Source organism: Orycteropus afer, unplaced genomic scaffold (assembly GCF_000298275.1).
Source record: "Orycteropus afer afer isolate SDZICR_OR568_19922 unplaced genomic scaffold, OryAfe1.0 scaffold00189, whole genome shotgun sequence".
NCBI lineage: Eukaryota > Metazoa > Chordata > Mammalia > Tubulidentata > Orycteropodidae > Orycteropus > Orycteropus afer.
Genome location: NW_006921776.1, coordinates 349,276 through 361,221, shown reverse-complemented (window position 1 = coordinate 361,221; position 11,946 = coordinate 349,276). Strand labels below are relative to the sequence as shown.

Sequence of the window (11,946 nt, the reverse complement as noted above, 5' to 3'; positions counted from 1 at the left end):
GCTGTGCATGGGGTCGCTATGAGTCGGAAATGACTCGATGGCACTTAACAACAACAACAACATTCACCACCACTGGCCAAAGAGAACATTCTACTCTATTAGTCCACATTTAAGTATCTGCATACCGAAAGCTTTCATAAAGAAAAAGAAAATGGCCAGGACCTGCTTTTTTTAATGATGGGCCAATGACATCCCTCTGCACACAGGAAACTTATCCATCAAACTGATGTATTAGAGCCATCCCCCACTTCTTACCTGCCACCTAGCATAGCTGAGTAGATATGAAACACCTTTACAATACTATCACATTTTAATTTTCAATAATACCAATACAATTAAAAGAAAATTAAGTGAAGGGACACAGAAATAGTTCAAAACACTAGTGCCTGTAGCTAAGAGCCCATAGTCTCACCTACTTGCTTTCTAAATCTAAAATCCAAAGAAATAAGAGGGCCAAAAATCATGAATTCTAAATATTCAGAGAAATGTGAAGAGGAAATACCTTCACATGACATTTTTAGAAATATAATGAGAACATAAAGAATAATAAACATGTCTGACAACAAAAAGAAGTTATTAATGAAATTGAGAGTCTTGAAAAGCCTCATAACATCCAGTAATCCATTATTTTTAACCTCCTTTCCTATCTAAACATTTAATAAAGCAGTTATCTAAAGAGAAAAACAGATTAATTCCTTTCCTGTTCTCTGGTAAAAGGCATTATGGATGACTGAATAGCCCAAAGTAAAGTAGCAGAAAGGAGAAAGGATGGTGAAAAAATCTGCACAATATGTCAACTGGATAATCAACAACAGAAAGATTAATGAACTGGTAAGTACTAATTGCAACATATTCAATGGAAGGTTATATAAGACCATGGATTTATACATGGGTTATATAAGAAGTGGGATTTATATCAATTGTAATAGCCTATATATTTTGCATATGTTTTCAAGTAGTATAATTCAGCCTCAATGCAGATTGGTGACTTAGAATATTCCTTAAAGCTTCTTCTAAAACAAAAGCTTTTACATAACATATTTGCACAAGGAAATACTTTCTCTTCTTTGGTGTTACCTATCAGGATTTTGAATGGAGAGGGGACTTTTCCAAACTATGCATTCCTTCTCCCACATTGCCCCTACCTCTTTCTTTTTATTTTACCTGGCAAACTCCTATTTTTCCTTCAAGTCTTAGATTAAATGTTATTTCTCATGGCTGCCTTTCCTGAGTCTTCAAGTCTGAGTTCAGGTCCCATGTTGTTGTTGTTGTTATTTGCCGTCGAGTCAGCCCCGACTCATAGCAACCCCTCCTTGGGTTTCCGAGGCAGTATCACTACGCAAGTAGGATTGCCCAACCTTCCTTCCGAGGAGTGGCTGGTGGATTTGAACTGCCAGCCTTCTGATTAGCAGTCAAGTGCCTTAGGCACTGTGCTACCAGAGCTCCTTCAGGTCCCATAGCATCCTATAATTCTCCTATCCTAGTGAAACATGGTGAAGCATTTTATTCATGAAAATTCCAACAGCTATTCTCCTGAAGAGAACACCGTCAAAATGTGTAGCCTGATACTTCCAGGAACTGCAAGTGATAAAAAGGTCACTAAGCATGCACTTTAAAGCTTGGAAAAAGAAGAGAGGGAAATAGTGTTTTCTGTTTGATGTGCTAGTAAAATCCCTGGCCAATTCTAGGAAAATTTACTGAATAGATCTCAATACACTTTGATGCAGCCGGAGGTGCATAGGGGAGTATTTGTTTGCTTGTTATTGGGAGTGTTGACAGGCAGAGGCAAAAATCAAGGTGGCCCAGAGTTATATTTTTCTAGGATTTTATACCTAATTCTGAAAGACAGCTGTGTCTTATGTTAAATTCACTCTTGTAGAACAGAGGTAAGAGCAGATTTTTACCTTGACTCCTATGCTATTGGACCAATGGTTAGGGATATACATTGACTAAACATGATCCAATGGATAAGGTAGTACTATCCTGGTTCCAAACTGAGAACCAAACACATATAGCACTGACATAATCTAAGAAAATCATTTGTAAAGTTTCACAAAAAATCTGGTATCATGCTCACCTTTACAAACCAAATTTTTAAAGAAACGGATAGAGAGTGAAGAGAAAATTGGACTCAAAGTTACTACTGTTCAAGTTCCCTGTTGCTATGGACTTGAGGTCTTGGCTAATGTGGTGGGTCCCTTGACTCAGAATACCAGAAGGCTGGTAGATCAAACACACCAGCCACTCCTCGGAAGGAAGGTTGGGCAATCTACTTCCATAGTGATACCACCTTGGAAACCCAAGGAGGGGTCACTATGAGTCGGATCTGACTAGACAACAGTGAAATCCAGGTTCACCCACTTACTATGAGAATTTGGGTAAGTATATACTTTCTTTATGCATTATGTTCCAAATCTGTGAAATGACATTAGTAATAGTTTACTTAAAATACTACTGTGGGGATTATAAACATGTTTCAATATATATAACAGTGCCAGGATCTTAGTAACCCTTCAATAAATGTTAGATACTGTTAACATTGTTATTGATAGTTGCCATCCTGTCAATTCCAATTCATGGCAATCCATGTGCACAGAGCAGAATTTCTCCTCCATAGAGTTTTCAAGGCTGTGCTCTTTCAGAGGCAGATCACCAGGCCTGTCTTCCTAGGTACATCTGTGTAGATTCAAACCACCAGCTTTGATCTCATAGACTGCTTAACCATTTGCACCACCCAGGGACTGCTATTACTAACATTACTAATAGCAATAGATACCACCAGAGAAATTTGTGAGGAGTATTACAGCAGGGAAAGGGAACAGGATTCTGAATAGATCAAACAGAAAATTCAGGGAAGAAGAATCCTAGAGGAAAGGAAATATACTTTAAGGGCATCTTAAGGGTCAGCGTTAGACATTACTCATGGACTCAAAGTCAAAAGCATCAATTTCAGTAGCAAACTACCTCACTCACTTCCAGCATGAAGAAATAGCTGGAATTCAGATGTAGAATTAAAACCAATGGATCAAAAAACAGAAAAAAATTATTCCAATTATGAGTTCAGACTAAGACAATTAAGGGGCCATAGAGTAGAGTTCAAATGTTCACTTAAATCTCTGTGGAAATAATTTATAGCCAAGACTATTCTCCAATTTCACCAGACTAGGAGGCCTTCTGAATTCTCTCTATTGGTCAATGGCAGTTGAATTTTAAAAAAAAAAGTGAGAATGAGTTTGCAAATGGTACAAATGATTCAATACCAAATGACTGAAATACTTAAACAGAAGAAATTCGGAGATTATTTCAGACTAGAATAGAGATAAGTATAGTCTTTGTCTTTATGTAGGATATAAATAATGCACAAAGGCATTGGGGGCACAGGGTTATGAAACACAATCCAATCAGATAGTCAAGGACATTAAAGCTCAGAGGAAAAGGACAAATTTTTAAGAAAGTTGCAATATAATGAGTTTCTTTTCTGGAGTAGGAAAGGAAGAAATCTAAAAGAATCAGCATACTAGAGAGCCTTACATCTCTAGATAAGAAGTTTAAACTTTAATGATAAAGGGAATCACTACAGATTTTAGGAAATGACCCAGTAAAGTGGATACTGAAAACAAAACAAAACAAAACAAAAAAATGGAGGCAAAAATGACTAGAAATCTATTAAATTTTACTTAGCCTCTACCCAAAAGACTCCTCTTATCAGAAACCCCAGATCTCTTTTATAATGATTATATTTTTATAGATCTTATTTTATCTACTAGCCACAGTGGAGCTTATTGGTTAGAGCATAAACTCTGGGACCAGGCTACTTGATTTCAAATCCCATTTCCACTAGTTCCTTGGTAAGGAACTTGTCTGTGCCTCAGTTTCCTTATATAGAAAATAGAGATAATAATAGAACTTGCCTCAAAGTGTTAGTATGAGGATTAAATTACCTAGTACAGGTAAAGTGATTACAAAAATGTCTGGCACACAGTAAGTAGGATAAAATAAGTTATTTTAAGTTTCTTAAGGGCAAAATCAGTGTCAGATTCATCTTTTTATCTCCAAACATGCCTAAGGCAGTATAAGTACTTGGTAATTCTTGAAAGAGTGAATGGAAAACAATCTAGCTGTACTGGAAATGTGACAGAAAATTAACAGGATTTGGCAGGTGATTGACTAAAGACAGTGAGGGAGAAAGAAGACACAGATGCCAGTGAGATATCAAACTTGTGTAACAAGAGATGAAACAAATCAGTAAGCAGAACCACTTCTAAATTAAAGGGGGAATGGAATGTTTGCTTTGATATTTGAGGTTAAAATGACAATGTGTCAAAACAGTTTCAGTAGAACTAGAACACTAGAGAGAAGCAGGAGTATAACCATAGTTTTGGAAGACTGTTACATAAAGCCAACAGTAAAAGATCTTTAAGGATATTAACTTGTAATTGAGATTTTTCATTAATTAAGACTACCTTCTCTCTACTGACTTCAAATTAGTTAGGTGGTGTTGTGTTCATATTCATCATCTCATCTAAATTACTTTAATTGCTATAAATTATAGTTAAGTACTAAAATTACATGCAGTCAGATATACATGTTTCAAAAGATCATTAAATAAATTCAACCATTTTATTGGTCTATCTCTGTAACTAAATAGCAAAATATTAAAAATGACAACAATAAAAGATGAATCAGAACTTACCCTGAATCACAGAAACAGTTCCATAGCCCTTGGCCATGATTCCATAGTAAGCGATTAAAAATTCGATTGAAGATCCGATATAAATTTAATTCATCAACATCAGGTACTCTCCAGATGCGTGGGAGAACTGTACGAATACTTGTTCTTACTATATCCAAAACCTAATGGGAAAACAAAAGTACTTCAAAATCTAGGTATGTGCATCTGATTGTGTATCTGAAATTCAAAGAAAAATGAATTTTACACAACACACACATTTGTTATATATGTTGTAATTAAACAAGCGAATTCAAGAAATCCTTGCATTTATGAAACTTTGGTATTTGACAGAAGTAGCAAGACAGATCATTGGAGTAAGAAAGGACTGTTAAATAAATGGAAATTTTTTTAAATAATAATATTTATGGAGAATTAAAGTTGAATTCTTCCTTCATTCAACTAATAGAAATCATCTCTAGAGGGAATAAGGTCTTAAGTGCAAAAAATAAACCATTAAAAATCTTAGTTTAAAGTATTAGTGAATATATTTTATAGACCTGTGTCAGAAAACAAATTGCTTAGGTTACAAAAAAAAAGACCAAAAATTTTTTTGATTTCTTGATTATATTAAAATTAAGAACTTCTAGTCATCAAAAGCTAGCATAAAGAAAGTGAAAGACTAAGTTACAAATTTGGAAAATATATTCCAAATACAAACAACTAACACAAGATGAATATCAAGAATATATAAAGAGCTCTGGTGGCCTAGTGCCTAAAGCATTTGCCAGCTAACCAGAAGGCTGGTGGTTCAAACCAACCAGTCACTCCTCGGAAGAAAGGTTGGGCAATCTACTTCCTGGTGATACCGCCTCGGAAACCCAAAGAGGGGTCACTATGACTCCGATCCTACTCATTGGCAGTGAGTTTGAAGAATGAAAGCTTTCCCCTTAAGATCAGGAATAAAACAAGGCTGATCACTTTCACACTGCTACTCAACATTGGACTAGAAGTTCTAGCCAGAGCACATAGACAAAAAAAAAAAAAAAAAAAAAAGAAGAAGAAGAAGAAGAAAAGAAAGAAAAAAAGAGAAGAAAAGCAATAGAAGGCATCCAAATTAAAAAGAAAGAAGTAAAACTTTATCGATTCACAGATGACATAATCCTATGTATGGAAAAATCCTAAAAATTTCATGAGAAAGCTATTAGGGCTAATAAAAGAACTCATAAAAATTGCAAAATATAAGATCAACATACAAAAATCAATTGTGTTTCTATACACCAGTAATGAATAATCTGAAGAGGAAATTAAGAAAGTAATTCCATTTACAATAGTTAAAAGAATAAATATCTAGCAACAAATTTCACCAAAGGGGTGAAAGATATGTAAACTGAAACCTATAAAATATTGCTGGAAAAAATAAATAAATAAAAGAGACCTAAATAAATAATAGTCATATTGATGGTTCAGTGGTAGAATTCTTGTCTTCCATGTGACAGATCCAGGTTTGATTCCTGGCCAGTGTACCACAAACATATCCATAAGTTTCAGTGGAGCTGAATTTAAGATAGATTAAGATATACTAAGAAGAAATGCCTGATGGTCAGCTTCCAAAAATCAGCCAATGAAAAACCCTGTGGATCATAATGGTCCAATCTGTAACTTATCATGGGGATAGTACAGGACCAGACAGCATTTTATTTCATTGTGCATGGGATTGCCACGAGTCAAGGGCAGATTCAACAACAGCCAATAACAATAATAAATAAATGGGAAGATATCTTATGTTCATGAATTGGGAGGTTTAATATTGTCAAGATGTCAATACTCCCCCAAATGATCTACATAATCAACAAAATCCTTATCAAAATTGAAACACTAATTTTTTGCAGAAATGGAAAAGTTGTTCCTCAAATTCATTTGGAATTGCAAGGGTCCCAAACAGTCAATACAATCTTGAAAAAGAACAAAGTAGGAGGGCTCACACTTCCCAGGTTCAAAAGTTACTACAAAGCTACAGTAATCAAAACAGTATAGTACTGGTATAAGAATAGCTATATATACCAATGGAATAAAAGTGAGAGTCCAGAAATAAACCCATATATATATGGTCAAGTGATTTTTGAAAAATGTGACAAGTCCATAAAATAATGAAAGAATAGTCTATTCAATAGTTGGCTCTGGGAAGAATGGATTTCTACATGAAGATGAGTAAAATTGGACTCCTACTTTACACCATACATGAAATTAACTCAAAATAAATCAATAACCTTAATACCAGAGCCAAAAACTTAAAGCTCTTAGAAGGAAACATACTGGTAAAATTTCAAGACCTTGTATTTGGGAATGGATTCTTAAATATGACACCAAAAGAGAAGGTACAAAACAAAAAATAAATAGGAATTAATAAAAGTTTTACAATGTTTGTGCATCAGAGGACATCCCTAAGAAAGAGAACAGATAATCTTAGCAATATAATGTAAGTTTATATATATATATATATATATATATAAGCTCTGATAGCATAGTGCCTAAAGCACTTGACTATTAACCAGAAGGCTGGTGGTTCAACCCACAAGCCACTCCTCAGAGGGAAGATGGGGCAATCTACTTCTGTAGTGATATCACCTCAGAAACCCAAGGAGAGGACGCTATGAGTCAGGTCCAACTCGATGGCACATAACAACAACAACAACACACACACACACACACACACACACTTACCAGCAATTATCATACAGTATGATTCCTTTTCAATGGAATTAAAAACAACTAAAATTAAAAATGAAAACACTTAAGAGGAATACACACAGATATATTCAAAATAAAGAAAGATGGCAAAGGACTAGTGAACACTGGGTTCAGGATAATGGCTACATGGAATGTGGGGAACCAGAGGGATGAAGGAAATCATTTGGTTAAATATAGATTACCACCAAGATCCTAGCTTTTGTCTTCGGTGTCAGGTTCACAGGTGGAACCTTAAAAATACTAACTAAATAAAAGAAGATTATACATGGACCAATAAGGAGAACGTATTAAGATTAATCCAATCTGGACAACTAAAATCTTAGGGATACTGAAACTGAAAAATAAATTGTAAACCACCAAAAGCTAATTTGTCTAATTTACATATATTTCACATTTACGTAATGCAAGTATTAACAATCAAAAATTCTGTTAAAAAAAAAAAGTACCAACAAATAGATATTCCAATTTCTGTTCACCAAGTGTATTTTTCATTCATTGTTTTCATTACTTATTAAGAGAAGTACCTATAAATATGAAAGATAAAGAAAGAAGACGCTCATATACAAAGGCTGAGTGCAGATAACATTTTTCTCAACAGGCACAAAACATACAAAGAATTGGAAGCAGATGAAATAAGAATAATTTGTTTCTCTTTACAACATCAATTTCATAAAAAAAAAAATCAAAATAACATTTTATTTATAGAAGAATCTCAACAAGAATATTCCAGCTATCTGGAATATCAACCTGTTCCACCTCCCTTCACTGTGACAAGGGAGCAGTAACACAAACCCTACAGAACTTCAGGCTTGTGTCAGTTTAAGGGAAGGGGAGTGAGGAGGAATAATAAAACCTGTAATAAAGTAGCTTCTGAAAAAATTCTACCGGAAAAGCTCATTATTACAGATAATAAATGCTTAATTCTAAAGAAAGACTTTTTAAAATTTTAACATGAATTATTCACCATAATACTGATAGAATATGCATATCAGACATTAATTCATACTTTTTAGTTTTTAATAATTTTCATTTAAGATATCAATTTAACTCTTTATATTTCTTAATGTAGAATGCAGTACTGAGGACTGATGTGATATAAGAATCAACACTAGCAATAATCGATAAATTTAAATCATTTCCCAATTTTCTTTTCTACTTAATGTCAACATATTAGTGAGTAATAACAAGCCAAAAGTCATAATGCAGGAAGAAAGGAATAAAAAAAGTAGTCAACATAATTCGTAAATTAGTCCCAAGAATAAATATGATTTGTGTAATAACTAAAATCAAAAAGAATTGTTGATAATTCACTTAAAGGAGCTCTGGTAGCGTAGTGCCTAAGGCATTTGACTGCTAACCAGAAGGCTGGCAGTTCAAACCCACCAGACAATCCTCAGAAGAAAAATGGGGCAATCTACTTCCGTAGTGATACTGCCTTGGAAACCCAAGGAGGGGTCACTATGAGTCGGGTCCGACTCAACAGCACATAACAACAAGAACAACAACAACAATTCACTTAAGATTATGGTGTATTCATTTATTTCTTTTTAAATATACTTCCTGGTAAAATGCCTATAATTTAAAAGAACCAGAGAAAAGGACAAGTAACATGAACAAGTACTGGCAACCTGCTCTGTGCCTACAACTGTACTAGGTACACTACTCAGAGAAGACACCCTTGAGCCACCACTATTTTTTTCTTAATTCAAAGGGAATTTTAAAACTGTAATGATCTAATAGCCATAATACATGTCTAAAAATAGCAGCCTCAGACTGGTAGTATGATGTTAGGGTTGGGGAGTGCATCAGCTCCACCTAATGTTTCCTCCCATATGGAAACAGATAAAACTCCACACTTGTCAGCATCTCACCAACCGCTCTGGCCTGAGGAGCAATGCCCAAGATTGGCGAAACTGGCATGGTCTGGGCAACATGCACACTTCCTCCTTCTTCACCAGAGTAACTCACTAGGACTGCACATTCTTCCTTTGCCTCTCTTTGCCTTCAGTTTTATTTCTCTTTTTTTAAAACTTTTTTTTTGTGTGTGATTTGGGTGAAGGTTTACAGAGCAAATGTTTTTTTGGTTTTGTTTATAGGCCTATCTGTTGTTTGGCTGAAAGTTGAGCCACAGGGGTGAGTTAGGTTTCATTCTTGAACAATGTCTAAGGGCCGTAATCTTGAGGGTTTTAGTAGTCTCTACCAGACCAGTAAGCCTGGTATTTTTTATGGTTTTGAGTTTTGTTCCACATTTTTCTTTCACTCTACCCAGAATCTCCTACTGTCATCAGTTCCCCTAAAATTTGTGTCAACTTGGCTGGGCCGTGATCTCAGTGGTTTAGAAGTTATGCAATGACGTGATGTGGCAAATATGTACTAATACTCCATGATGTGATGTGATATGATGTGATAAATCAATGAGGTGTAAAAAGATTAAGATTAAGGGTGTGTTGCAACACCCTTAGTCCCATCACAGCCCTGATCCAAAGTAAAGGGAGCTTCCCTGGAGTGTGGCTTGCAACCCCTTTTATCTTAAAAGAGATAAAAGGAGAGAAAAGGGAGTACATAAGGGGAACCTACTACCACCAAGAAAGAGGAGCCAGGAGTGGAGTGGTCCTGAAGGACCAATTAGGAAGACCCAATTAGGAAGACCCAAAATTTTAGAGGGTAGGTTCAATTCACAGAAATGTTAAAATCTGGTACATTGGACAAGGAACTTTGAGAACTAAAGGTGAGAGGCTTCTGGTGGGCAGGTGCCTTTGGACCTTGGATTATGTACAGAATGTTCTTTGTAGGGGCTTATATTAGGCCTGTTGTATAGCTGCTTTTTAACTGTTATGACCTAGGCAAGAAGTTACAGCTGGTGGAAGTGATCTCCACAGTGGTTGTTTTTTATTAGGTAATAAAGCTAAGAATTAAACAGTCAAAAGACAGTCACTTCCTCAACCCCTATAAAATGTGAGCTTCTTTCAGGACGCTCATTCCCAAGAAAAGAGGAAGTGATTATTGTATTCGCAGGCCATTGCTCTTTTCAGACATACCATGCAAGTTACCGTCAGCCCCAAAAGGTGATCAGAGTGGTCTTTTAAAATGGAAATTGCAATATCTTTCCCCTACTAATGGTCCCTATCACATTTTAAATAGAATACAATTTCCCTTCCAAGGTCTACAAAGCCTTCAATTCCCTTGTCCCTGCTTATTGCCTAGTCTCATCTTAAAGCACTGCAACCACACTAAACCAGTTGCTTTGGAGTCTAGTCTGACTCATGCAACCCCATGTGTGTCACAGTAGAATGGTGCTCCATTAGGATTTTAGTAGCTGGGTTTTCTGAAGTAAATTGCCAGGCTTTTCTTCTGAGACACCCCTGGGTGGATTCGAACCTCTATACTCACAGTTAGCAGTTGAAAGCATTAATCATTTATAACACCCAGGTTCTCCCCAACCACACAAGCCCCCTCTTACTTCCTTAGGCCCATCAAGCACTCTCTTACCTCAAAGCTTTTGCAACTGTACCTCCCTCTTTCTGGAATCCCCACTGACATCCCCAAATCTCCAACCCTCTTCCTGATTGTTCCCTTCTTTCCCAGTAGGTTTTGCCTCTATTATAATTCGTCAAAGAGGCAAACCCTGATGATCATTTTAAAGAAGCCACTGTATTCCTCCCTTATCACTCTATCTCATCATGCCTTTAATTCTGTTCCTATAACTTTTCACAATCAGGATTATCTTTTATCTACCACTATTTTTTTTTTTTTTTTTAAGGAGCTCTGGTAGCATAGTGCCTAAGGCACTTGACTGCTAACCAGAAGGCTGGCGGTTCAAAACCACCAGCCATTCCTCAGAAGGAAGATGGGGCAATCTACCTTCATAGTAATACTGCCTCGGCAACCCAACTGGGGTCACTATGAGTTGGAGCTGACTCAACAGCACGTAACAACATTTTTTTTTTTCTTCTTTTATTAAAATATAAGTACTATAAGGTGATTGAAAGACCCTGCCTGAATTATCTAATGCTCTCATATTAAAAGAACTACTTACCTGACCATACTATACCTGGAATGGAGTCACTTATGCTAAGCCCTATGTTAGCAAACCAAAACCTAACTAAAGCTATTTCTTGTAAACAGCTGACCTTCCTAGAAGCCGAAATCTAAGTTAACCAATTAGAACTTGCCTGCACAGCTTAACTTTGTCAAAATTTCCCCTTAATTCCAAATAAGGAAAGAAAATGCCCACCTGCCAATCTGAAACTGCTTAGTATAGCTTCCTTATTCCTTTACATCTATGCCTTTATAAGACCCTTCCACTTTGTATTGCTCTTCAAAGCTCTTGTCTGACTTCCAGACCAGACACTTCCCAATTTGTGAATTACAAATAAAGCTTATAAATTTATACACAAATTTAATCTTGTGGAAATTTTATTTTTAACAGAACCTAAAACTGTGCCCTGCATAGAATAGGTGTTGTTGTTGTTGTTGTTGTTTGCTCTCAAGTCATAGTGACCCAAATCATAGTGACCACTCCTTGG

General features: G+C 35.8%; 1 protein-coding gene across 1 annotated transcript in view; it reads right to left on the bottom strand.

Annotated features, from left to right (window-relative positions):
* Positions 1 to 11,946, bottom strand: part of TTLL7 (tubulin tyrosine ligase like 7) — a 171,449-nt gene that overhangs the window by 19,886 nt on the left and 139,617 nt on the right. The window contains exon 18 of the mRNA XM_007947546.2: positions 4,694 to 4,854. Within this exon, the coding sequence (XP_007945737.1) occupies positions 4,694 to 4,854 (161 nt within the window). The remainder of the gene's footprint in view (positions 1 to 4,693; positions 4,855 to 11,946) is intronic.